The 27024-nt window shown below is 35.1% G+C and overlaps 1 protein-coding gene across 2 annotated transcripts in view; it reads right to left on the bottom strand.

The window, feature by feature from the left end:
* Positions 1 to 27024, bottom strand: part of Mfe2 (peroxisomal Multifunctional enzyme type 2) — a 668623-nt gene that overhangs the window by 486339 nt on the left and 155260 nt on the right. For both annotated transcript variants that reach the window (XM_090390952.1, XM_090390951.1), the window contains exons 8-9: positions 7990 to 8112; positions 7619 to 7735 (exon numbers count right to left, since the gene is read on the bottom strand). In XM_090390952.1, coding sequence (XP_090247078.1) covers positions 7619 to 7735; positions 7990 to 8112 — 240 coding nt within the window. The remainder of the gene's footprint in view (positions 1 to 7618; positions 7736 to 7989; positions 8113 to 27024) is intronic.

The raw sequence follows: 27024 nt of genomic DNA on the forward strand, positions 1-27024 counted from the left end.
GTGGACACAGGAAGTTAAAGAGGCAATGAAGGAAAAGAAAAAAGCATATCAAAAGTTCCTGGCAAATAAGTCAGCTTTTACTCTTACAGAATACAGAGACAAATGTAAGAAAGCTAAATAGTGTGTAAAACTAGAACAAAAGTCATGGGAGGACTTTGGCAAGAATATAGAAAATAAATATCAAGAAGGTGGCAAAATATTCTGGAGGTTGTTGAAGAAGCTTAGGAATGGAGAAAAGAGTGCTGTAAAAGGAGTTAGAGATGATAAAGGTGACATGAAAATGGGAGAAAAGGATATCCTTGAAATATGGAGTAATTACTTTGAAAAACTGCTAAATGAAACAAGCAGTGATGGCAGCACAGTGGTAAAAAACACTGACCAGGCATGCAGGCAGGAATACATATCCATACTTGAAGTAGAAAAAAGGTATCAAAAGCTTGAAACGTGGAAAAGCAGCAGGAGTAGATGATATTCGACCAGAAATGTTGAAGTATTGTGGTATGTGAGTCTTACAGTGGCTACACTGCATAATTCATAAAGCCTGGACAGAGGGACGAATTCCCGATGATTGGAGTAGAGCTCTCAAAGTACCCATATATAAAAAAGGGAAATAAAACAGAATGAAAGTGAGAATTAAAAAGGTATATCCCTACTGAGTGTTCCTGGCAAGATTTATGCAAGTATATTTGAGAAACGGTTGAGAGGAATTGTGGAAGAAAAGCTTGGTGAAGAACAAGCTGGATTCAGGCCAAATAGAGGCTGTCAGGATCAGATCTTCACTTTACAACAAATAGTTGAGAAAGCATGGGAATATAACAGAGTTTTGTATTTAAGTTTTGTTGATTTGGAAAAGGCATATGACAAGGTGCCATATGCCTTTTCCTTTATTTGAGTTGTAAGTCAGCAGTTAGAATTGAAGGAAGTACAGGAAGATGGTTAAATGTTAAATCTAGCGTGAGACAAGGATGTACATTATACCCTCTGTTATTCATTATCTATATGGATCACATTATGAAGGAAAGTGGTATTAAACATGATATCAGAATTGGAGATTTTAATGTCAGCTCTTTGCTTTATGTGGACGATGTTATACTTCTAAATAAAACCGCTACAAGTCTGCAAGATTCCCTGACTAAACTGAATAACTGTTGTAATAGATATGGAATGAAGGTCAGCATTAAAAAGACAATGAACATAGTCGGAAACATTGAAAATATCAATCGCATGTGAATTGAGAACTTATAGAACAAGTAAAACATTTCAGCTATTTAGGCACGATTTTTAGTGAAGATGGTAAATTAAATATGGAAATAGACACAGAATCAACAAAGCCGGTATGGTAGAAAGTCAATTGAATAAATCATATGGAATAAGGGAGAAATTAGTCAGAACACTAAATTAGGTGTATACAAGACAGTGTTTAAACCAGTTTTAACTTATGGATCTGAGAGCTGGGTCAGAAGTAAAACACTTGACCAAAGACTAGAAACTGCAGATATGAGAGTGCTGAGAAAGATTACAGGTGTGAACAGATGGCATCAATGGCAATATCATATTAAAAATGAGGATATTAGGAAAGAACTTGACATTGTCAGCATCCAGGAATGCATTAGCAGAGCTAATCTCAGTCACTTAAACAGAATGGGCGAGGAAAGATTAGCAAAACAAGTATTCTCTGCCGGTTGGCAGGAAAACGACCCAGAAGAAGACCAAGATATAGGTGGATTGATACGGTACAAAGTGTCTTAGATGATAGAAATATAAGATCTGATAATGTTGGAGTCTTGACAAGTAACAGACTGATTTGGAGGAAAATTGTAGATAGGAAGCTAGTAATGATGTAATTTTTTTCATGTAGTTCTATCATATCCTGTATACCCCTTGAGGGTACATGGCAGGAATTTGATGATGATGAAAAAAATACATTATATGTTATATGTGTGTATATATTTTGTGTGTATTGTAGAATATTTTTTTTATTATATCTTACTCACTGATTGTGTCTTTTGTGAAAATAGGATGCCAGTGGTTTCAGATATCTATACTGAAATCTAAGCACACAAGTACGATCCTGAATTAATGTATTTTGCTATGAGAGTTCTCTATTCCTCAAAATTCTAATCTTAACTTCAACAATATATTATTAAGCAAATCACCCTAGAAGGTTAAATTGGGTGGTCTTGGCTGTTTGGCTGATGTTCTAAGGATGTAAGCTTCCTAAATTTGAGGCAGATTATTGCGGCTACTAGGGGACACCTTTAGGATTGCCAGTTGCCTTCTTCAGCCTCACTTGCTCGTTATTAGTGCTTGTGTGCTCATATAATAATTTGCATATTCCAGAAGATGTTAACATAAAATTGCCGAAATATAGGAAGGTATTGATTAAAGTTTTTTAATTAATATTTTAGTATATATTGTCGGGGTGCTTAAGGGTCAAAGCTGTGTAACTGAGAGGAGACCTCCACATAGCCTTTAAAGGAATGCGGAGAACAGACCAGGGCTTCTGACCTAATGTCCAGTCCTCACCTTCTTGTGGTGCACCCAGTTGGGTATCTACTTGGATACTGAACGAACGAGGGCTGGCAATTTGGGTTTTAGCTGACCAAATTGTATTCTTATTGGTTAAACCAAAATAAAAAATGATGGTACAACATGACAAAATTTCATGCCAGCTGGAGTGTCACCCTGTTAAACAAGGCCCTCGTTGTTTTCGCCAGGGAATCATGGCGGACAGCGAAAAGTCAGCTACTGGAACAAATCTGAAAGCACAAACCCAACTCGACATCACCAGAGTTAAAGATTGGTACTATCAACATAAGAAGCCTGAATGGCAAAGAAATGGAGCTAGCTGAAGAATTAGATAAGTACCAGATCAACATAATATGGGTAACTGAAACAAAAAAGACAAAAACTGGCGAAATTTTTCTGGGCAATAAATACAAAGTGTTTTATTCAGAAAATGACAATCAAGGAAAAGAAGGAGTAGTCATAGTATTCAGCACAAAATACGAGCTAATCTTCTTGAATGGCAGGCAGTCTAAAGTAGAGTGATGTGGGCTAATATCAGAAAGGGGGAATTGGACAATGTGACTTATTTGCGTCTATAGTCCCAACAGAAGGTTCTACTAAGGTAGAAATGGAGGAATTTTTTGATGCCTTAGAAAAAGCAACTGACACAATGAAAAAGGAAAAGTTGGTCCTTGTTGGGAATCTAAATAGCAGAGTAGGAAATGATTGGGAGACATACAAATATTTTGGGAAAATTCGGAGATAAGGGCAAAGCTAATAATAATGGCAAATACCTGTTGGATTTATGCTCAGGTTATTATTAATACCATGTTCCAACATAAAAATGTGCACAAATTCACATGGAGAGAAGAAGCAAGGAATAAGAAAAGTCGCATTGACTGTGTTATTGTCGATAGTGATGTTTTCTCCCTGGTACAGGAATCCAGAGTGTACAGAGCATGTGAAATTGGAAGTGATCATTATTTAGTCTTGAGCACGATAAAATTGAATTTTGTATTGAAAAAAATAACATGTAAGAAAGTTTTAAAGCGAATAAAAGTTGAGCAGCTCTCAGATATGAACTGTAGCCTAAAATACACAAAGATTATTGAAGAAAAGATGAAAGAGTTTGAGAACAGGAAGCAAACCTTGAAGATTCAGTGGCAAACCTTGAAGAAAACCCTGATTGATTCAGGCAGAGATGCATGTGGTGAGGTATCTGCAAGGATAGAAAAATCAGAACTGCCTGGTGGACACAGGAAGTTAAAGAGGCAGTGAAGGAAAAGAAGAAAGCATATCAAAAGTTCCTGTCAAATAAGTCAGCATGTGCTCTTAGAGAATACAGAGACAAATGCAAGAATGCTAAACACTGTGTAAAACTAGCTAAATAAAAGTCATGGGAGGACTTTGGGAAGAATATAGAAAATAAATATCAAGGTGGCAAAATATTCTGGAGGTTGTTGAAGAAGCTTAGGAATTGAGAAAAGGAATGGAGAAATTGCTGTAAAAGGAGTTAGAGATGATAAAGGTGACATAAAAACGGGAGAAAAGGATATCCTTGAAATATGGAGTAATTACTTTGAAAAACTGCTAAATGAAACAAGCAGTGATAGCACAGTGGTAAAAAACACTGACCACACATGCAGTCAGGAATATATATCCATACTTGAAGTAGAAAAATACTTCAAAGGCTTGAAATGTGGAAAGGCAGCAGGAGTAGATTATATTCGACCAAAAATGCTGAAGTATGGTAGTATAAAAGTATTACAGTGGCTGCACTGCATAGTTCAGAAAGCCTGTACAGAGGGACGAATTCTCGATGATTGGAGTAGAGCTCTCATAGTACCCATATATAAAAAGAGAAATAAAACTGAATGTGAGAATTACAGAGGTATTTCCCTAGTGAGTAGTTCCTGGCAAGATCTATGCAAATATATTTGAGAAACGGTTGAGAAGAATTGTGGAAGAAAAGCTTGGTGAAGAACAAGCTGGATTCAGGCCAAATAGAGGCTGTCAGGATCCGATCTTCACTTTACGACAAATAGTTGAGAAAGCATGGGAATATAACAAAGATCTGTATTTAAGTTTTGTCGATTTGGAAAAGGCATATGACAAGGTGCCAAGAGAGAATCTATTCAATACGCTACAGTTATATGTTGTCAACGGGGCATTATATCAAGCAATACTTAGTCTTTATTTGAGTTGTAAGTCAGCAGTAAGAATTGAAGGAAGTACAGGAAGATGGTTTAATGTTAAATCTGGTGTGAGACAAGGATGTACATTTCCCACTCTGTTATTCATTATTTATATGGATCGCATTATGAAGGAAAGTGGTATTAAACATGATATCAAAATTGGAGATGTTAATGTCAGCTCTTTGCTTTATGCGGATGATGTTATACTTCTAAATAAATCCGCTACAAGTCTGCAAGATTCTCTGACTAAATTGAATAACTGTTGTAATAGATATGGAATGAAGGTCAGCAATAAAAAGACAAAGACATTGAAAATAGGCAGAATCATTGAAAATGTCAACTGGGTTGTGAATGGAGAACCTAGTGGAACAAAGTAAAACATTTCAGCTACTTAGGCACGATTTTTAGTGAAGATGGTAAATTAAATATGGAAATAGACAGCAGAATCAACAAAGCTGGTATGGTAGGAAGTCAACTGAATAAATTCATATGGAATAAGAGAGAAATTAGTCGGAACACTAAATTGGCTGTATACAGGACAGTGTTCAAACCAGTTTTAACTTATGGATCTGAGAGCTGGGTCAGAAGTAAAACACTTGACCAAAGACTAGAAACTGCAGATATGAGTCCTGAGAAAGATTACAGGTGTGAACAGATGGCATCAATGGCAATATCATATTAAAAATGAGGATATTAGGAAAGAACTTGACATTGTCAGCATCCAGGAATGCGTTAGCAGAGCTAATCTCAGTCACTTAAACAGAACGGGTGAAGAAAGATTAGCAAAACAAGTATTCTCTGCCTGGTTGGCAGGAAAACGACCCAGAGGAAGACCAAGATATAGGTGGATTGATACGGTACAAAGTGTCTTAGATGATAGAAATATAAGATCTGATAATGTTGGAGTCTTGACAAGTAACAGACTGATTTGGAGGAAAATTGTACGTAGGAAGGTAGTAATGGTGTAAATTTTTCATGTAGTACTATCATATTCTGCACACCCCTTGAGGGTACATGTCAGAAATGTGACGATTATGATGTATATGTTGTCATTTCCTGAAAAATTTAAAGTTATTCTATATATTCCCCACGAAGTGTTATACACTTGTTACAATGCCACTGCATCATTTCCAATCCTTAGAGAAAAAATTCTTTCCCTTGTTGCACAAACCAGTCCTGAGCTGCAGAAATGAATTCATCTGTGGTAAAGTTTGTTTCTTCACAGTGTTTCTTTAAATTTGGGAATAGGAAATAGATGGAGCCAGGTCTGGAGAATATGGTGGGTGAAGCAGACATTGGAAGTCCAAGTTGGGGGTTGTCTGTTGAACAGTGTGAGCAGGTGCATTGTCCTGCAAAAGCAACATGCCTCTGCTCAGTTTCCCATGCCATTTTTTCTTCAGTACCTCCTTCAATTCCTTCAGAGCTGTTTAATAAACTGCTCTGCTGCAACTGTTTCACTGTTTTTGAGATACTTGGTAAGAATTACACCATCCATATTCCAAAAGACAATGACAAGAACCTTCCCTGCTGACTTTTGGGTTCAGAACTTCTTTGGCCATGGAGAACCTTTGTGTCTCCACTCCAGTGACTTTGTCTGGTCTCTGGTCATAGTGATGAAGGCATATTTCATCAAGTCAGAATATGAGCAAAAAAATTTGCACCTTATTTTGCACCAAAATTCTCGTAAGATGACAGAATACATGCTCTTTTTTGGTCGGCATTCAAACATTTGGGGATGCACTTCACTGGGAGCCTCTGAATATCCAGATCTTGTTCCCTGGATATCCCCAGTCTTCGCAATGTTTTTGGCTGGTATTTGTCTATCATGAAGATCATGGCATACACTGCATCGATGTTTCAGGTGTTAAATTAATTATCGTATGATGATACAGTGGCTGAGTTCCCTTTACAGGAATGTACGGCACCATCTCAGTCCCCCCAAATTTTATCCAGGCTCCGGAACCAGCACAGCTGATGAATCAGGTCTATGGTTGGGTCAGTATTCATGACTGTAATCCATGTGTCCACGGGCCGGTTTGCCTGCTTGCAGGATGAAAAACCCCAGATAAACTGGAGGAAAAAACCAAGCCTAAGACGGGCTAACTTGGCTATGGCTGAGGAAGATTCTTAAGCTCCTCATGTCGATGGGAATCAAACCTAGGACACTCCTTTCCCAGGCATATAGTTGCAAAACGCAAAGCCACTAGGCTAGCCTCATGGTTCATTTCAGGTGTGATTGCTGTTGAAGTCTTCATGACCTGGGATTATTTGCTACTTCAGGAAACCCAGTTTTAAACTTGGATACCCATCTGACTGTTGGGTATGCTGGGGCACAGTCTCGTAAAGTCTCACACAAAGTTTGGTGAATCTCAGTTGCGGACTTTTCTTGCAGAATGAAAAACTTGATGGTGGCCCTCACCTCTGTGTTTTCGAGTTTCTTCAAACCTCTGATAAGTATATGACAAATTATTACAATTTGAAACACTTAAGTTAGAGGATTTTAAGATATGTTCTTTATTGTGGTTATATCACTGGCTTTAATATTTTTGTTCTAGGTGTTTATCAGAAATTTTCAGTCTCCCCACTCGTAATTATTACGGATGACAAAAATCTTTAATTATCATACAGTATTCTATACTTTTTACTAAATATCTAAACTAAGATGAACTAAATCCAACACAAATCAGAAACTACACTGCTATCACTTTATTTAAAAATTAAAATTTTAATAAAAATAATTTTTTCTTTGAGAACTCTTAATGATCTTCCATATACCACCCAGCAGCTCAAACTTAATAAAACAATATGATATAGTCCCACATATCCAAAGAATGCAAGTTCTGAAAGGGCCAAATCTGAAATACTGCTGTAGCCCCCCCTGCACAACAAACACACACATATAATAAACAACTTACATTTGCCTACCCAGCCTCCAGCAGCTTCAAATATACCTCCATTATCAGAACATGTCTCATGGCACAACCATGCAACAACAGGACTTACATAATCTGGCTTCAATTGTTCAAATAACTCTGAAAGACAAGAAAACATAATTATATTTAATCTATCTGATATACATAAGGGCATGGATTTTAGAAACATTTCTCTCTTTCTATACTTAAAGCAACCCAACTGGGTGAGGAGATGTTATTTCAAAAGAAGAAGAAAAAAGTTCCACATATTACTGAAAAGAAAAAAAATGACAAAAACATACTACTATAATGAGTGACTGAGTATTGGAAGTGGAAGACATTTCCATCTATTGATATACTAGTTACTTACTAACCTGGAGGTAAAACATCCTGGGTAAGACGTGAAGCTGCCATTGGAATAATAGTATTGCAGTGTATCCCATATTTGGCTCCTTCTATTGCCAATGTATTACTTAATCCTATTAATCCCAATTTTGCTGTGAAATAAATTAAATACCAATTATATGAGAATAACAGAAGAAAAAAAATAAAATAAAACATTATTCAAGCAAAAAAGAAAAATATTAGTATGAGACTAATTGTGTGCCTAATACAGATTAAAATATTATTATAAACAGATACCTCCATTATAAACATTAATTATTATAAACAGATATAATTAAAGAGTACAATCTGGAAAAGTATTTGGTTCATGTTACAATTACTCAAATTCATATTCAGTTTTGATTAAAGATGACTTCAATGATTTACTCTTTTTGTTTGTGTGTGAGCGTGAATGAGGAGAAAAAGAATTAATACATTCCTTTCTTTCATGCAAATTACACGGTGACCGGAAAACATTATCAAAAATTATAGAGACAACTACTGTGTTAGCACAAAACTTTAGTTTAATATAAACTAAAATAAACCCTCGACATTTCGATCTTCATATCAAGATCATCATGTGGAGCATACACACACATATACACAAGAAACAAGCAACACTACAATCTACATGGTTTGCTGAAGTTACTGACCAACCATTACAACAATTACTGGCCGACCTCTGGTGAGCTTAAAAAACACCTTTACTACATCAAAGCTAGAGTACTATTATTATTATCTATTAGGTTACAAAATTAAATTGGGCTGGAGAGCAACATGTTCATATATATATATATATATATATATATATATATATATAAAACTATCTGATTATACAAATAAATTTCAACCAATTGGTATGGAATAGTTTCCAATAAAAGCTGAAAATTGATTAAAGTCAGTCATAAAGTATGCTGGAAACTAAGTAGGCTGAATATGTGCCATCCAAATTCTTGGAATTTTTTTGCCACTATTATTGTTGAGATTAGGGTGGTTAATCAGAATTTCCCAGGCTTCTTTAAATTTTCTTTCATACCAAATTTTTGTATGGTGTAAAGAGAAGGTACTTTTCCAATCAATTTGGTGTAGGATGTTGAGAGTGTGATCTGAGAGGCCTGCTTCAAAGTTGTTATATTTAATGTGTCTTTTGTGTTTTTTTTTTTTTTTTTTTTTTTTTTTTTTTTTTATGTATAGGGATTGTACATCCAGTTTCACCAATATAAGGTAAGTTACATGTACAGATGCAATAAACTTCAGGATGTGCCAATGGGAGGAGAGAATCCTTAGTGGAGTTGAATATGTTTTTTAATTTTATAGGTGTTTTAAAAGTGGCATTAAGATTATAATGGTGTAGGATTCTATTGATTTTTTTCTGATAATCCTTTAATGTATGGGATGGCTATGGTTTTAATGTAATCTATATTTTTTTTTGATGAAGAACTTTGTTAATAGTATTTTTGTTATAGCCATTATTTATAAATATGTTGCTAATAATCTTTAATTCTTGTTTAAGAGCTTGTTCATTGAGCAAATTGTTATAGCTCTGTTTTTAAGGGTGTTAACGACTCCAAATTTTTGCGACACGTGATGATATGAATTAGCACGTATATATTGGCCAATGTGTCGGTTTGCGGTAAACCGTGAAGGATAGACTGCCCGAGGGAAGACGTGTGACCAGTGTATTCAGGAATGGGATCGAGTTCTGATTTTCAATTTCAATAATAAATTGTATGTGTTCATGTTGTTTGTTCAGGTGGCTAAGGAATGCGTGTAAAGTTTGTCGCCTATGTAACCAGATAACATCGTCAACGCATCTAAGCCACACAGTAGGTTTTAGAGTAAAGGAATCAAGAGCACTTTGCTCAAAAGCTTCCATATAAAAGTTGGGGAAGATAGTGGTGAGCCTATGGGCATACCTTCTTTTTGTAGGTAAAATTTATTTCGGCACATGAAGTAACTGGAATGTAGTATGTGGACAAAGAGGGCTGTAATGTTGGGTGGAAATTTGTTCTGTTGGAGAAGAATTGTGTCACTGATTGGGACATTTGTGAAACGGGCAGAAACGTCAAAACTGACTAATGAATCATCTTTGCCGAGCGTTATGTTTTAATTTTGCTTATGAAGTGTTGTGTGTTCTTTATATAGGAGGGGGAAATTACCTACCAACTCCTTGAGTGTTGATGCTAATTTCTTGGCTAGGTGATAATTAGGGCTGTCGATTCCTTCAACTATCGGCGAAGCAGAACGTTGTGTCTGTTAACTTTAGGAACCATAGATTTTGGAAGAAAGGGCGCAATGGGGTATAAGTTTTTTAACAGTGTCTGACAGCACAGAGAAAGCAATACTTAGAGAGCAAATTCAAAAAGCCCACAAAAATCTAGCAATAACTCAAAATCAGGTTTTAAATTTACAATCCGAAATCTCTAGTCATATGAATCCAGATATTTTGAATGTGTTTGAAAGAATCACCGACAACTTGGCTAAATATATTCTAGAAAGTAATAAAGAAAAACTTAAGACTAAATTTCATATTTTAAAACAACGGCGAAATTTTTATGTCCATCATACAAATCCAACCAATCAGGATATCTCTTCTCCGGTAAACAACTCCAACAATGAACAACAAACAAGTGAGACAAGGAGCAACCAATAACCTGCAAGCAATAGTCATGTGATCAACTTATCAAGCCACACCTTAAATAATGGTCAACTTGCATTACTTGATAAAAGTCTTAACTTTGCAGTAGCACTTGGAACTGTTAATAAACTAGATTTTATATACCACATAGAAAGAGGCATTGTCTCTTCTTATTAACTTAGCTGATAAAATTCGTTTAGAAACCAGCAATGTTCTGAATAAAAAGAAAACCTTATATAGCAATCTTACAAAAACAGAACTAGCAGCAATCAAGTCATTAAAAGCTAATCAAGATATAATTATAACAAAATCGGACAAAGGTAATGCGACGGTCGTCCTTGACAGATCAACTTACATCCATCAGATGAATCAACTAGTCTCCGATAACAGCACCTATCAGCTTGTAAACTATAACCCAACTAACAGAATAAAGGAAAAAACTGAGAAATTACTTTAGTCCGTCAGACACTGTTAAAAAAACTTATATCTCATTACGTCCATTCTCCCAGAATATATGGTGTTCCTACGGTACACAAAATGTTCCGCTTTGGCCAATAGTTGAAGGAATAGATAGCTCTAATTATCACCTAGCCAAGAAATTAACGTCAACACTCAAAGAGTTGGTAGGTCATTTCCCCCTCCTGTATAAAATTTTGAATACAAACATACAAAATATTAGTTAATTGGGACCAAAAATTTACAAAAACACCTCTATTTTTTAATACATATAATCATAATTGTAGTTTTTCGTACATAAAAAAAGAAAGTTATTTCGATGTCGATGGTTTCATAAAATCTAATAGATTCGTCTGATGGCATAATGTCTTTTTCTTGTCACGCAAAATTTTTTCATAGCAAACTAATGATTTTTTTATTCCTTGCCTTATGGGTACAATTCATTCCTCGTTAGAATCTATGTCCTCCAAAATCTGTAAAATTTTCTTTTATGATTGTTCTTACTGTGGATTCCTGTAGATCTAATTACTTTGCTAGCTCACAAATTTTCATTACACTTCAAAATCCTTAATAATGTTGAGTTTTGTTTCCAAAGTCAATGTTTTTCTTTTCTTTTCTAGATGTAGAAGAATCGGACTTGCTTCTTTTGAATGACATTATTATTTTTTATGTGATAAAATTTTTATCAAGAACATAACATTAAATAATCGCAAGGTTTGTAGACTATAAAAATTGTGTATGAATGGAGACAGCACTAAACACGTCAGTGCTTGTTCACAGCATGTGCGACACTGGCGAACGCGGCCGGCACCAGAAAGATATGACTAGTGGTGAGGCATGAAGCGGGACAGGAATACGTACATAACTCCGGATTCGCGTAAGTCGGGGTTTTGACTGTATTTAGAATTACATTAAAATATTTTAAACTATTTAGAAAATTTAATATTAAATATAAAGTATCGTAGAAGTTTCATAATTATTTATAATCTATCGATATAAGTGTCATTTATTTATATAAAATGACTTACAACGTTGCTGGTTTAATATCACCAAGATTTTTTTAATATTAATATTTATTGTATACATGTGAAATTCTTTTTTCATTTTTGGGAAGAGACAAATAAATTATGTACCAAAAATCGTAGATCAGTAAAGGAAATTCCAAATAACGGTAATTAAACTGATGGTTTAGTTACCGTTATTTGGCTAGTATTTGTAAAGCAGTATACTGTACACAAGTGTATATACCTAATTATATGGTTAAAGTAGTTGTCGGTAAGAATATATTTTTCAATTAATTTATTATTCTTATTTTACTGTTACTCGTTTATTTTAACAAAATAGATACTACTGTTTCTATTTTTGTATTTTTTTAGCTTTTAACGTAATTGTTTATTTTATATGTTTATTTTGGATTTAATAAATATTTATTTCGCTTTTGATAGATTAATACACATAATGATTCCAAGAAAATTTGAATCTGGAGCTAGTAAAAGAAAATGACTCAGAAAAAATGAAAAACAGATAAATTATCAAAAGGGGAGACAATTGTCTTTCTTGCATTCTGAAAATGAAGAATTTCATAAAACTGAAGTTGTACTTCACACTTCTTGGAATGAAAACGAAACATTGGTTTCATTATCAGGAGGAGATGAAAGTGAAAATGAAGAACATCAAAATATTGTGGAAAACATAGAAGGAAAGAAAGAAGTAAATGAAACAAATCAAGAGGATTCTGAAGAAAATTTTCAATCGAATGTACTTACCAGCAAGCAAACTATCTCTTATCCTACCGATATAGCAGTGTGGCCACTTCCTATTAATGTACAGTTTATCGAGGATATTTTAATAAATATGCCTCAGAATGTTTGTAAAATCGAAAATTTAAAAAAGGAATACACAGAACACAATAGAATATATATCAGAAATATAAATGAATCACATTTTTACTTTAAAAAGGTCAATGGAACAAAAGAGAAACGAGAGTGGCTAATTTTTTCAGAAACCAGCAAAGCAATTTACTGCTTTGTTTGTAAATTGTTTTCTAAGTGTCAAATAATAGCTTAATGAGGGATTTTAATGACTGGGGAAATATAACATGAACCTTATGTGATCGCAAGCATTCTACTGAGCATATACGATAGATGTGCACATATCTCAAAAGAAAATCAAGTTCTGTTAATAGTCGAATTGATCAAACAAATACAACTGAAGAAAATTATTGAAAGAGGTTTTAAAAAGAATAATAGCTACCATTAAGTTACTGAGTAAACTAAGGCTAGCATTTAGAGGAAATACAAATGATATTTTCTCTGATTCATGTGGAAATTGTTCATTGTGTTTACATTAAGTGAATTTGATGATTTTTTTAAAACATCACATGAAAATGTACACCAACTGTGGTTCTGGCAGATCAAATTATCTTTCTTACTACACTTGTGATGAATTCATAGCATTAATAGTTAAGAAAAACAAGAGAAATATTAATATCAGAAATTAAGGAAGCTGCTTATTTTGCAATAATACTCGATTCAACGCCATATTCAACTATCATAGCTAATTGCTCATTGCCCATAATGAGCAATTAGCTATGATATTTAGGTATGTTGCCACAAATTCTGACATTAGAGAAACATTTATCGGGGTTCATCAGTATTACACAACATAATTCCTTATGTTTAGAAGAGGTAGTGTTAAAAAAATTAGAAGAATTATCTTTAGATATAAGAATGTGCAGAGGGCAAAGCTATGATAACACTGCCAAATATAAAAAAGATATCTATACAGGTTTACAAGCTAGGCTGAAAAAACATAGTCCCTCTGCACATTATATACCGTGCTCTAGTCATTCCTTAAATTTAACTGGCAACCATGCTGCGGAATCTTGTCCGGAAGCAGTGCAATATTTTTGTTTTATTCAAAATGTATATAATTACTTTTCATCTTCAACAAGAAGATGGGGGTATACTCCTTAAACATTTAGAAAAAAAAAATCAATCTTTAACAGTTAAGAGACTAAGTAAAACGAGGTGGTCCACAAGAGCTGACGCTATATTGGCTTTGAAACGTGGATATAAACAAATTAAAGACGCATTACTTGAATTATCCATTTCTCCTCATGAAAAACCTATTTCTAAATTAGAGAGCTCATCATTGGCTAAACATTTTGACAAACCAGAAACAGCAATTTTAACAGTTGTATGGGACAAAATTTTACAACAAATACATGCTACTAGTAAATCTCTACAAGATCCCGATATGGATTTGTTTTTAGCTAATAATTTGTTATAGTCTTTAGTTGGTTTTATTTTAGATATAAGAAATAGTTTTGCTGCTGTAAATGAAGCAAATTTATTAACAGATGAGACAAAATTTAAAGATGAAAAGAAAAGATTTAAAAGACAAAAAGAAAAAAAAAAAGAGAGTGATGAAGTTTCACAATCTAGCAATGAGATTATATCACATAGGAAAGAAAATTTCACTGTGAACACTTTTAATGTCATTTGCGATAAGCTAATTTTGGAAATTAATGAAAGAACAAAAAGCTATTTCGACATATTAGATATGTTTGACATTTTTTTGATGAAAGATATAGATCAAGACAAGTATTAATAAAATTATACAAACTCATGGAACTGATATTGATCCAGAAAAATGTACTGATGAAGTTAAGCAATTTTCAATAATGATAAAGGAAGACAATTCGTCAATTAAAAATATGTACTACTTCATAAACGATGGGTTAAGGTTTACTTTTCCTTCTAAGGTTCTACAATTTAAAAAATATTTTTAAATTGTAGAAACAATTTAAAAATATTTTTAAATTGTTTCTACGTTACTACCTATTTCAAAAATGCAAGTGCTGAATATTGATTTTCAGTGTTGAAACGAATAAAAAATTATTTAAGAAGCAACTTGCACCAAAATAAAACAAGTGACCTGTCGTTATTATGCATTGAATCAGATGTAATGGATTTAATTATGATGACTTTATAGATATATTTGCTAAAACCAAAGCCAGAAAAAAAAAAAACTTTTAGTTATTAATTTTTTTATTTAAATTTGAACTGATTTATTTTATACTTTTTTTAAAATGCAAAAATATGTACACCAATGTAGTATTGTGTTATTAAAATGAGTTATTATGGAAATGTTGACTTTTATTTTCCATATACTAAAAAAATGCTTATTTTTGAGGCCTCATAATGATGTTGTGCCTAGGGCTACCAAAGTTTTAAATGCGGCCCTGACAGTACAGAAAGCTCACCAAAGATTCTTGGAACAGATTTAGAAGAGAAACAATGGATAGAACATTATAAGAATTTATGATATGACCCAAATTTAATAACAGAAAATAATAATGAAGAAAACAGTTTTGATATAGAATCAATAAAACTGGATGAACTAAAAGAAGGTTTCAAAAAAATAGAAAATCAACCAGATTAGATGGCATAAATACAGAGCTTTGGAAATATGGCTGAGAATATTTACATCACAGATTCTTAAAATTAATAAATAACTGTTGGAAGAAATGCAAGGTTCTATCAGATTGGTTAAAAGCTAAGGTTGTATTTAAGAAAGGAAACAGATGATTGTGGAAATTACAGAGGAATAAGTTAATTAGATACAGGTTACAAAATTTACAGTAAAATCCTGAATAAAAGACACTTGAGAAATCTTACAAACAATCTACTCTCAGAAGAACAAAATGGCTTCAGACATGGAAAACCATGTATAGACAATATTTGTGTGTTAAAACAGATTACTGAATAAAGACGAAGAAAAAATAAATACGCAGAGAAAACTATGGAATATATAATGAAAAAACAAGGATATTTATTACATTTGGTACAAGCTATACGAAGTTTATATAAAGATAAAAAAATACAGTTAGGTAATAACTGTACAGCAGAGATTGAAATAAATCAGGGTGTCAGACAGGGATGTAGCTTATCTCCAACTCCTTTAATATATGCATTGATCAGATTACTAAAATATGGAAAACAATAAAACAAGGTATCCAGTTAACCAGAAGAACCACTATCAACACAATGACGTATGTAGATGATCAGATTATATTACATGACAATGAAGATGACTTTCAAAAATTAGTTTACAAAATAAACAAAATAAGCCAACAATACAATTTAAAAATCTCATAAAAGAAAACAAAAGTCATGACATTTAAAGGTTGAGATCATGTTACACTAAAAATAGTCATAGAAAATAAAATAATAGAACAGATGACACAGTTTATTTATGCTGCATAAGAACATATCTAAAAGAGTAAGATATAGACAAAAAAAAAAATTTCAAAAAATCTGTGGAACAATTAAAAGGGTATTAAAAAAAAGTAATAGTCATTTCCACTATTATATGGTTCAGAAACATGAACTGCTAAAAAGAAAGATGAAATTAAAATACAAGCTGCAGAGATGAGATTTTTAAGAGCAATTAAAGGATGCACAAAATTGGACCAAACAAGAAATAAGACATCAGAAAAGAACTAGATATTTACATTTTATTTACATTATAGATATTTATAGGAATATAGAGAGAAACAGAAAGAACATCCATTTAGAATGGAAAGATATCAGCTACCAAAAGAGGTGGATAGATATAGATCAAAGGGAGGGAGGAAGACTCATCAAGATAGAAAGAGCAGTGAAGCCAGAACAGGAAAGGCCTAATCATTGAAGAGAAGAAGACTTCAATTCCTTATCCACAATCAGCCCCAAGTCTCTGGTCTCATCAGTTTCCTGCAGTTCACTTCCATCAATATAGTACACAGCTTGTGATCTCTTCTTCCCAAAGTAACAGAACCATCTTACAATTGGCCAGATTAAACTGGTAGCCATTTACCTTTGTCCGTATAAAAGTCATGCTATAGGATCTCTACATCATTTACTCTTGCTCTACCCAGTTTTCACCATCATCAGCAAACAACTGAATATTTCCTATACAAATTAAACAACAGATGACCAAGTACAGAGCACTGTAGTACACTATTAATCACCTGCCTTCTCCTGGGCTGAACTCCATAAACCACTCTTTGATTTCTTTTCATAAGCCACTCTCTAATCCAATCACCAGATTTCATCCCCATTTGCACCAATTTATGCAGAGTGCTATGCAGAATCCTGTTAGATGCCTTTGCAAACTATCCAACTCCAATGTAACTTGAATATAAAAAGCAAGTAAATTATTAAGGCATGACCTAGTCTTCACAAAACCACATTGCCCCTTATAAAGCATTCCTATCCAACCCGTAATGAATTCTTTCTTACCAATTTTTCCAATACCTTAATCACTACTCCTGAAATATTGAGTGGCCTATGATTTGCTACTTCTGTCTTGGAGTCTCCTCTGTGCAGTAAGACTATTTCACCCTCTTTCCACTTAAGTTGCACCTTTCCAGACTTAAAGAGCTTGGTCAGAGGACCTGATAATTCCCATGCAAATTCTTATAATATATGGACCAATATGCTATCTAATCCCATGACCATGTTTGCATTAAGCTTCTGCAATTCTAAGCACCTCCAATTCTTTCATCTATTCTCCCATCAATCAATGTCACATCTGGCATTGCAGTATCACATCTAGATGGTACATACTTGCCAAATGATCGCACACTAACTATTTGGTTTACTTCTGTTATCTCACTACCATCAGCAATCATTCTTCCTTTTACTTATGACATAGCAAAAAGAACTCTTTAGGATTTCTTTTGGCCTCATCAGCTGGCTTTCTCAAAATTACCTCACTATATAAATAATGAAACATGAGACTACAGCACTTCCATGGAATTACCAGTAAAATAATTAGGCTGAAAACTCATGGAGAAAAACAGTAATTTTCATCAGGAGATAAAGGATAGGCTAGGCCAACAAGAAAATCCTTCAAATTCAGAAATAAATAGCTCTGAGGATGGTTGACCAGGTGCATAAATTGTAAGGTCTACATGATATATGCAGAGTATGAGGTAACAGCAGGAGTAGGTTTTGCATATATCAAGTAATATGTTAATGTAACTTGTCTTACTATGGACAAACAGGAAGGTCTATAAATAAACCTATCTCTGAACATCAAGACCACATTCACCTCATCAAACCTCACAAATCTGGCCTTGCACAACATGTAATCAAAAATACAAACTGCAGGATTCATTGGCAAAACGCCACTTACAACATAGATCCACACATAAACATTCATGTTTATATGTGTTCAACTAAGTCTGCACAGTCTGCATTTTCTTAGCTCTATCTCTATATATTTTTTTTTCTCTCTATTTTTTCTCTATATCTCTATCTCTATATATCTTTTTTTATTAAGATAGAAAAAGATACATAAAGTATCTTTTTCTATCAATTATAAAGTTAATACCCTCAAAGTATTAACACTCCCTGAAGACTTTCTTCATCACATTCAAAAGGCAATGAAACATTTCCTCTGGAACAATACTAACTGGACAACATACTCTGAACTCTGCAAGCCACTAAGGGAGGTGAAGGCTTGATTTCCCTTGAAAACAAGATCACATCCTTCAGGATAATCCTTCTTCTAAAGACACTTCAGTCCAATCATGCTTATGTAACCACCTTCGATTACATCATAAAATCATCCACCAGAGGACTTACACTTTTCACAATCCTCCGAATGGCTAGTTCTGTGTCACCACCTCCTAAATTACCTCATTCATGAAATAACCACCTTCGATTACATCATAAAATCATCCACCAGAGGACTTACACTTTTCACAATCCTCCAAATGGCTAGTTCTGTGTCACCACCTCCTGAATTACCTCATTTTTACAAAGATGCTATACAGCGGTGGAAAAATACAGAACTTCATCACATACTGATAGGATCGGAGTCAGCTGTACTAAGAGAACCACTGTTTTCAAACATAAATGTAACAAGTCTCACAACTGGCCAACCCTTGCTTTTCTCTACATGGAACTGGGCAGGAATAAGAATCATAGGGGACCTCCTGACACAGTGGAAAACACTCACATGCCAACAATTGAAAAACCCAACAATTGAAAAGCAATATCAACAGATGCAAGCTGCTATTATAAAAGTCATCATAGATATCACTACACCTCAAGGAATGCCTATTCCTTCTAGAAACTGCAGGGAGCCTACCTTGCATCTTCCAATTCTACATTCCAACTACAAGAAAATATAACACTTCCTCATATCAGTGCCTCCAACTTCGCCCTTCATATATTCATCCTTAAACCTCTCATCTACTAAGCTGCACATACCACCCAGTTTTCAGTGGGATCTTTCATATAAATCGAGGTGTGTCAAACCAGATTCCGACAAACAGTGGAGGTTATGGCATAATATCTTGCCAACACCTACTAAGTTGTACAAATTTCAACTAAGGGAATCAGATCAGTGTCTATTCTGCAAAGTTGCAGGCACCTTGGAATGAACATATCTAACCTGTCCTGTAAACAAAGCGATGATCATCTATACCCCGAATACAGCCTCTAGCACCTGTAACTACGCACACAGCCAAGAAGACTATTGGAATTTCGTCCATACAGAAGAGAACAAACACAGAATATGCAATTTCCTCTTCAACTGCACCAAGGATGTCATTTACAGTTTCTACCTTAAGCATATGAGAAATAACCAACATCCATTCATCACTGAATTGGAACAAACCCTCATGTGTAGCCTATGTCAGAAACTACAAAGCAGGCTTTCACTGGAAACTGATTATTATAAAGAAACAAGAACTGTTGCAAAATTCAAATAGAGACGTGGAATCCAACTGGTACCCTGTTCTGGATTGCTGACGACGATACACTTCAGCTGAAAAATAACTAAAAGTGATATTGAACTGTAATATTGACGCTTACTGAAAAGACACATCCTGTCTACCACTAATGCATTCTTTTTCTCTCATTTCTGTTGTTTATCTAAAAAGAAAATCCTTTTTTTCTTTATTTCTTCTATTAAGGTTTTACAAACAAGTCTAAAGTGCAGGTGCATTTTAACAGTAATTTATTCTTTTATATTTCTACATCTTATTTCTTATAATTTTAGACAAAAAATTTGGAAAATCCTTAGCGAAAATTCTCTTAAAAAAATAATTTCTCGCAAGATTTTACACCGTGTAGCTGGTACTAGGCAGATGTATTTCAGCCACATCTCATGGGCACAAACGGTACTACAAAAAGGAGTCAATATCAGCAATTACCACTTCAAAGCAGCCCCAATAGCACTAGCCACAACAAAAGTAATGGTATCAAACGTTTCACCTGAAATTCCTCATCAACTCGTCAGATACGTGTCATCAAGATACGGTTCTATCACAGAAAAAATACGCACATTGTCAGTAGCCATGACTAACTACACAACCTGCCAAAATTAATCGACACGGACATAAATGGAATCACCTACACTTTCTACTTATCTTTCTCATCACAGTGCTTCTTCTGCCATGAAGAGGGTCACATTAGGAAATAATGTCCCTATATTACCAACGATTCATCAACAAACATCCCACCCCAGAATAGCAAACCGGTTGAACAGAACAACGTCATACATGAAGAAAATCAATGCATAGGAAAAAGTAAACCAAAAATTCTCTCCCCATCATGAATTTCAGGGCCAAGAAAATCTCGAACTGGAAAAGACAAGGTTCACATCGCTCTTGAACACCTGCCGAGTAATAAGATCCAACATTATGATAACGAAGTTTCACAGCACACAACACTTAATGGCATGAAAACACGGATCCTCCCAACAAAGATGGCCAGGATGAACAAATTAAAAGCAATCCCCCGGACACAACCAGAATCACCAACCCAGCCTCTCACTAATTCAAAACCTCATCTGATAGAAGAAACTACTCAAAATGGCCTTTCATCACCTGCAGCCAGCTAAGGAGAAACAGAGTTCCCAGATGATGAGGAAACTGTACTTCCACATGATGACTTAGAAGAGGAAGAAGCTGTCATCCTTCATACAGAAAGTGCGAGGCTTCCCGGAACTAATATCTCAATTCAGGAGCTACACTGGAAACTGAAATGTAAAAAGAGCAGAGCAGAGGTTAACAGGAGTAAATGAATTTATTACCTAATTAATGGGCTACAAACAATACCAGGACCAATATTAGGTTAAACTTACAATCAAACTTTCATAAACATAATGTCATTAAGCCTTTTTTTCTCTCAATGCAAGAGGACGTGCCTCTGCTTTATGCAACAGAAGAGTCCTTGAACAGGTACAAAAATATCATATAGACCTAATACTTTACAAGAAACAAATATCAACTTCTCATCCAATTTATCCAGAAGTAGGGCAGAGTAGCCTTCTGACCTACATCACTCTGCAACCCAACAACATCATGGAGGGAATTAGCACAGGTGTATATCATCAATCTCCCTACAAATTGAAAGTGATTGCTGATATACCAGGATATGCCTTGAATGCTCACATAAAAGCACCCAATCATAATACCCTGCATGTGTTCAATATCTACACATTGAATAGCATCACAAATCTTGGATTTCATTCACAACCATCTTTCTAGTAATGACCAAGAACATATGATAGCTGGAGACCTTAATTGCACTCTTCACCAAGAAAAAGACAGACTTCAATCTGCTGAACATCGTAGCTCATTAATAAACTTCAGACAGTGATAAACGATAATAAACTCACTGACGTCTTTTGGCAGTAATATCCAGATAAGAAGTCCTACACATGGAGATCAGCAATCACAGCAACTAATAGGCCACTCTACCAAGCACGACTGAACAGATATAGTTCCAAACACACACTGTTCCTCTAGTTAGAAACATCTCACACATCTCAGATCATTGCTTCAAACTGCAACTTTCATTATCGTTGCAAGCATCCAAATGAGGAAGGGCCTATTGGATCTTCAACAATGCCCTCCTGAAAGATCCAGATTACATAATAAACACTTAGGCTTTAATAACTAACCTCACTCACTCACTTGAAAGGGAATACAGAACCAATGAAAACATGGTGGCCCCATCTAAAATCACAAATAAAATCGTTTATGCAGATCTACAGGCACCAGAAAAAAGCAACAGAGGAACATCAGAATCTAATATTCTCTTGTCTTGGAGGGCTAAATGATATTCAGGACTTTCTTCAGCTCAAATATCTCACAGAAGAAAGTCCTGAATATCACTTAGCCCTCCAAGACATGCAAAGACACTCAGAATTATCTGCAAAAGGTGCCCTACTTAGATCACAGCACATACAAATAAATCTTCCAAAACCCTCCAAGCCATGCAAAGAAACTCAGAATTATCTGCAAAACGTGCCCCACTTAGATCGTAGCACCCCCCCCCCCCCCCCACACACACACATGTATTTTTTCAAAATACATGTGTGTATTTTGAAATATTTTTTCTCCATGGAAAAAAAATACCAGGAAGCTAACTCCATCTCTGCTATCAGACTTCAAGATGGCAGCATCACAGAAGATTCAAGTAAAATCACTTCTGAAATCCTACAGCGCTACAAGAATGCATATAGCTCGACAGAAACATCCTTTCATGCCATTCACGAAATAATGAAAGAAACAAAAAAATATCTGCAACACATCGCAACCATTAAGAAGACAAAATCATGCTAGATGAACTGAAAACTGCATGCACAACCTTGTCAAAGAACAGATCTCCAGGCCTTGATGGCCTCACTACAGAGTTTTTCAAAGTCTTCTGGAATCGACTCAGACCACTTCTCCTCAAAACACTGCAAGGTCTACCTCAATGGACTCCCACAATCCGTCACAACCTCAGTAGCATGACTGATACCAAAGAAAGGAGACCAAATGGATATTTGAAACTAGTGTCCAATATCACTAATTAGTACTGATTGCAAAATCATTTCCAAAGTTATGGCAAACCGAATAAAGCCAATAACTGCCTGAAGTTATTGGCCAACATCAAATTTATTCTGTTCCATTTATCATTCATTTTTGAAATTATGGATTCTACAACCTGTTAAATAACTCTTTTTATTAGCCCGATGTTTCGATCTTCATATCAAGATCATCATCTGGAGCATACATAAATATACAAGACAAGTTGCGTTACATTTCAAACTAAGCTAGAGAAACAATGATTTGATCGCATGTTACTCACTGGCATGACCTCTAGTGAAAAAAAAAGTACATCAAGCTAGATTTAATTTACGATTACATGAGTAAACATTCTTGCTTACAGATGGTTTTCCTTCAAGTAACAGTGATGTCTTATTTCTATTATTACAATTGTTATTTCTGATTTAAAAATAAAAAAATTATTTATAAATTACAACATGAATATTCTTTCTTATAGATTTTTTCTTTAACAGCGATGTCCTATTTTTTTTTTAAATGATAATAAAGCTGTTATTTTAGATTTAGGATCCTGGATTTTCTACAGTCCTGTTTATAGTTGTTCTTAGAGAGGAAGGATTCGTGGGACGAATATATGCCTTCCGTATTTATGGGATTTTTAGACCAACATTATTGTTTAGATTGGGGTGGTTGATAACGATCTCACAAGCTGCCTTAAATTTGCATTCATACCATGTTTTGGTGCGATGTAAAACAGGCAAAAGAAAGGTTCCATTTATCAAGTTTATTCTGTATCATGTATCGATCTTCAGTGGAAGATCGATACATGATAACCTCCATTTAATAAGAGATCTCATCCACATCGCAAACAGTCAACATGAAAACCTAGAACTCGTCAGCCTTGATCAGGAGAAGGCTTCCGATAGAGTAGAGCACGAGTACCTTTATGAAGTCCTAAAAGGCATTTGGCTATGGTCCTCTCATCATTGAAACAGTGCGATTGCTACACAGAGATGCACTCTTCTGTTTAAAAATCAACAACAGGCTCAATTGCACTTTGTCATACTCTCGAGGGATGTCCTCTCTCTGGACAGTTACACACACTGGCCATAGAACCCTTCTTAAAAAGAGTAGACGACACGATCATCTCCAAACGAACCAGCATAATAGAGCCACAACAAAAAATGCCGATGACATCACTGTAATAGTCAGAAATGAAGAAGAAATGATAGTAACCAAGGAAGCACACAGACAATATGCACAACACTCAGGAGCCAAATGAAACTCTGCAAAAACCACTGGCTGGTGGTCAGGCAGATGGAAGGCTAGAAATGATTATCCGATCAAATGTACCTGGTCAAGTGAAGGACAAACGTACTTAGGTGTGCACCTTGGCAACACCAAAATATATAACACACTGAGCTGGACAAAGCTGCACAACCAATTTAAACAGGTGCTAGAAAAATGGAACCACATTCGTTCCATGTCTTCACTTAGAGGAAGAATACTAATGGTTAACAAGATGGCTGCGAGTGTTTGTTATGGCATACCCTCAAAGTACTAACACCCCCCCCCCCCCCAAAGACTTTCTCAATCACATTCAAAAAGCAATCAAATGTTTCCTCTGGAACAATACTAACTGGACAACATACTCTGAACTTTGCAAGCCACTCAGGTAAGGGAGGTCAAGGCCTGATTTCCCTTGAAAACAACATTAGATCCTTCAGGATAATCTTCTACAAGACAATTCAGTCCATTATTTTCCAAATAGAGAGATCTGCATGATCACCTCCTAAACTAACTCTTTTTTTTTTTTTTTTTTTACAGAGATGCTCTACAGCAGTGGAAAAATACAGAACTTCATCACACACTGACATGATCAACAGAGTCAGCTGTCCTTGCAGAACTTCTATTTTCGAACAAAAACATAACAATGTCGCAACTGGCCAACCCTTGCTTTTCCCTACATGGAACTGGGCAGGAATAAGAATAATAGGGGACCACCTGACCCAGACCCTAAAGCAGAAAACATTAATATGCCTACCAATGAAGAACCCAAAAATTGATAAGCAATATCAACAGATGCAAGCTGTTATTATAAAAGCCTATCCAGATATCGCTACAACTCAGGGAATCCGTATTACTTCTAGAAACTGCGCAGAGCGAATCTTTCATCTTGTATCATCTGAAGTCTCACTTCCAATTCTTCCCTCCAACTACAAGAAAATATACCACCTCTTCATGTCAGTGTCTCCAACTTCGCACTTCATATTTTCATCCTTAACCCTTTCATCTACAAGGTTGCACATGCCACCAGGTTTTCAGTGGGATCTTCCATATAAATTGCAGTGTGCCAAACCAGATTCCGACATAAGTGAAGACTATGGCATAACGTCTTGCCAACAACTTCTAAGCTTTACAAATTTCAACTTGAAGAAACAGATTTGTTGATCTGGAAAAGGCATATGACAAGGTGCCAAGAAAGAAGCTATTCAATACGCTACAGTTATGTCAATGGGGCATTATATCAAGCAATACTTTGTCTTTATTTGAGTTGTAAGTCATTAGTTAGAATTGAAGGAAGTACAGGAAGATAGTTTGATGTTAAATCTAGTGTCAGACAAGGATGTAGATTATTCCCTCTGTTATTTATTATCTACATGGATCACATTATGAAGGGAAGTGGTATTAAACCTGATATTAAAATTGGAGATGTTAATGTCAGCTCTTTGCTTTATGCGGACGATGTTATACTTCTAAATAAATCCGCTACAAGTCTGCAAGATTCCCTGACTAAATTAAATAACTGTTGTAACAGATATGGTATGAAGGTCAGCAATAACAATACAAAAAAATAGGCAGAAGCATTGAAAATGTCAACTGTGTTGTGAATGGAGAACCTGTGGAACAAATGAAATATTTCAGCTACTCGGGCATGATTTTTAGTGAAGATGGTAAATTAAATATGAAAAGAGACAACAGAATCAACAAAGCTGGTATGGTAGGATGTCAATTGAATAAATTCATATGGAATAAAAGAGAAATTAGAACACTAAATTAGCTGTATATTAGACAGTGTTCAAACCAGTTTTAACTTATGGATCTAAGAGCTGGGTCAGAAGTAAAGCACTTAAATAAAAACTAGAGACTGCAGATATGAGAGTCCTGAGAAAGATTAGAGCATGAATAGATGGCATCAATGGCAATATCATATTAAAAATGAGGATATTAGGAAAGAAATTGACATTGTCAGCATCCAGAAATGCGTTAGCAGAGCTAATCTTAGGTGGTGTGGTCACTTAAACAGAATGGGCGAGGAAAGATTAGCAAAACAAACAAAACTGCTAGGTTCACAAGAAAATGACCCAGAGGAAGACCAAGATATAGGTGGATTGATACAGTAAAACATGCCTTGGAAGATAGAAATATAAGATCTGATAATGTTTGAGTCTTGACAAATTGTAGATAGGAAGTTAGTAATGATGTAAATTTTTCATGTGGTACTGTCATATCTACATCCCTTGAGGGTACATCGCATGAATTTGATGATCATGATGAAGGAACACACCTATCTAACCTGTCGTGCAAACAAAGTGATGATCACCTATGCCCTGAATACTGCCTCTAGCAGCTGTAACTACACACACATAGCCAAGAAGACTACTGAAATTTAGCCCTTTATCCAAGTGGATAAAGGATTATACTTCAGGACTGAGGCAACTCGTAGTTGCCTCAGTCCTGAAGATAACTCATAGTTATCTGAAGTTGAGCAAAGACTGAGGCAACTCGCAGTTGCCTCAGTCCTTGATCCACCTTCAGTACGTAAAGGTGGACCAAGCTCTCATCACTCCTTGTCTCAGTATCTCCCATAATGCAGAGCACATCACCTTGCAGACATGTATAATGCTAGGCATTAAGGGAAGGGCCACTACCCAGACCAGTACCTTTATTGAGGTCTCTTCAGTATGAGCCAGATCAAGAAGAGGTGATACTAAGGCAGAAGCAATGGAGAGGTCATACTTACCTATACGAGTTGCCAAAAGGTGTACCACCTTATTATTAAATTACTCTGGATTTAGAGAAAGATGTTGG

This window comes from Typopeltis vanoorti, chromosome 3 (assembly GCF_054136105.1).
Source record: "Typopeltis vanoorti isolate ZY-2024b chromosome 3, IOZ_Tvanoo_1.0, whole genome shotgun sequence".
Lineage (NCBI taxonomy): Eukaryota > Metazoa > Arthropoda > Arachnida > Uropygi > Thelyphonidae > Typopeltis > Typopeltis vanoorti.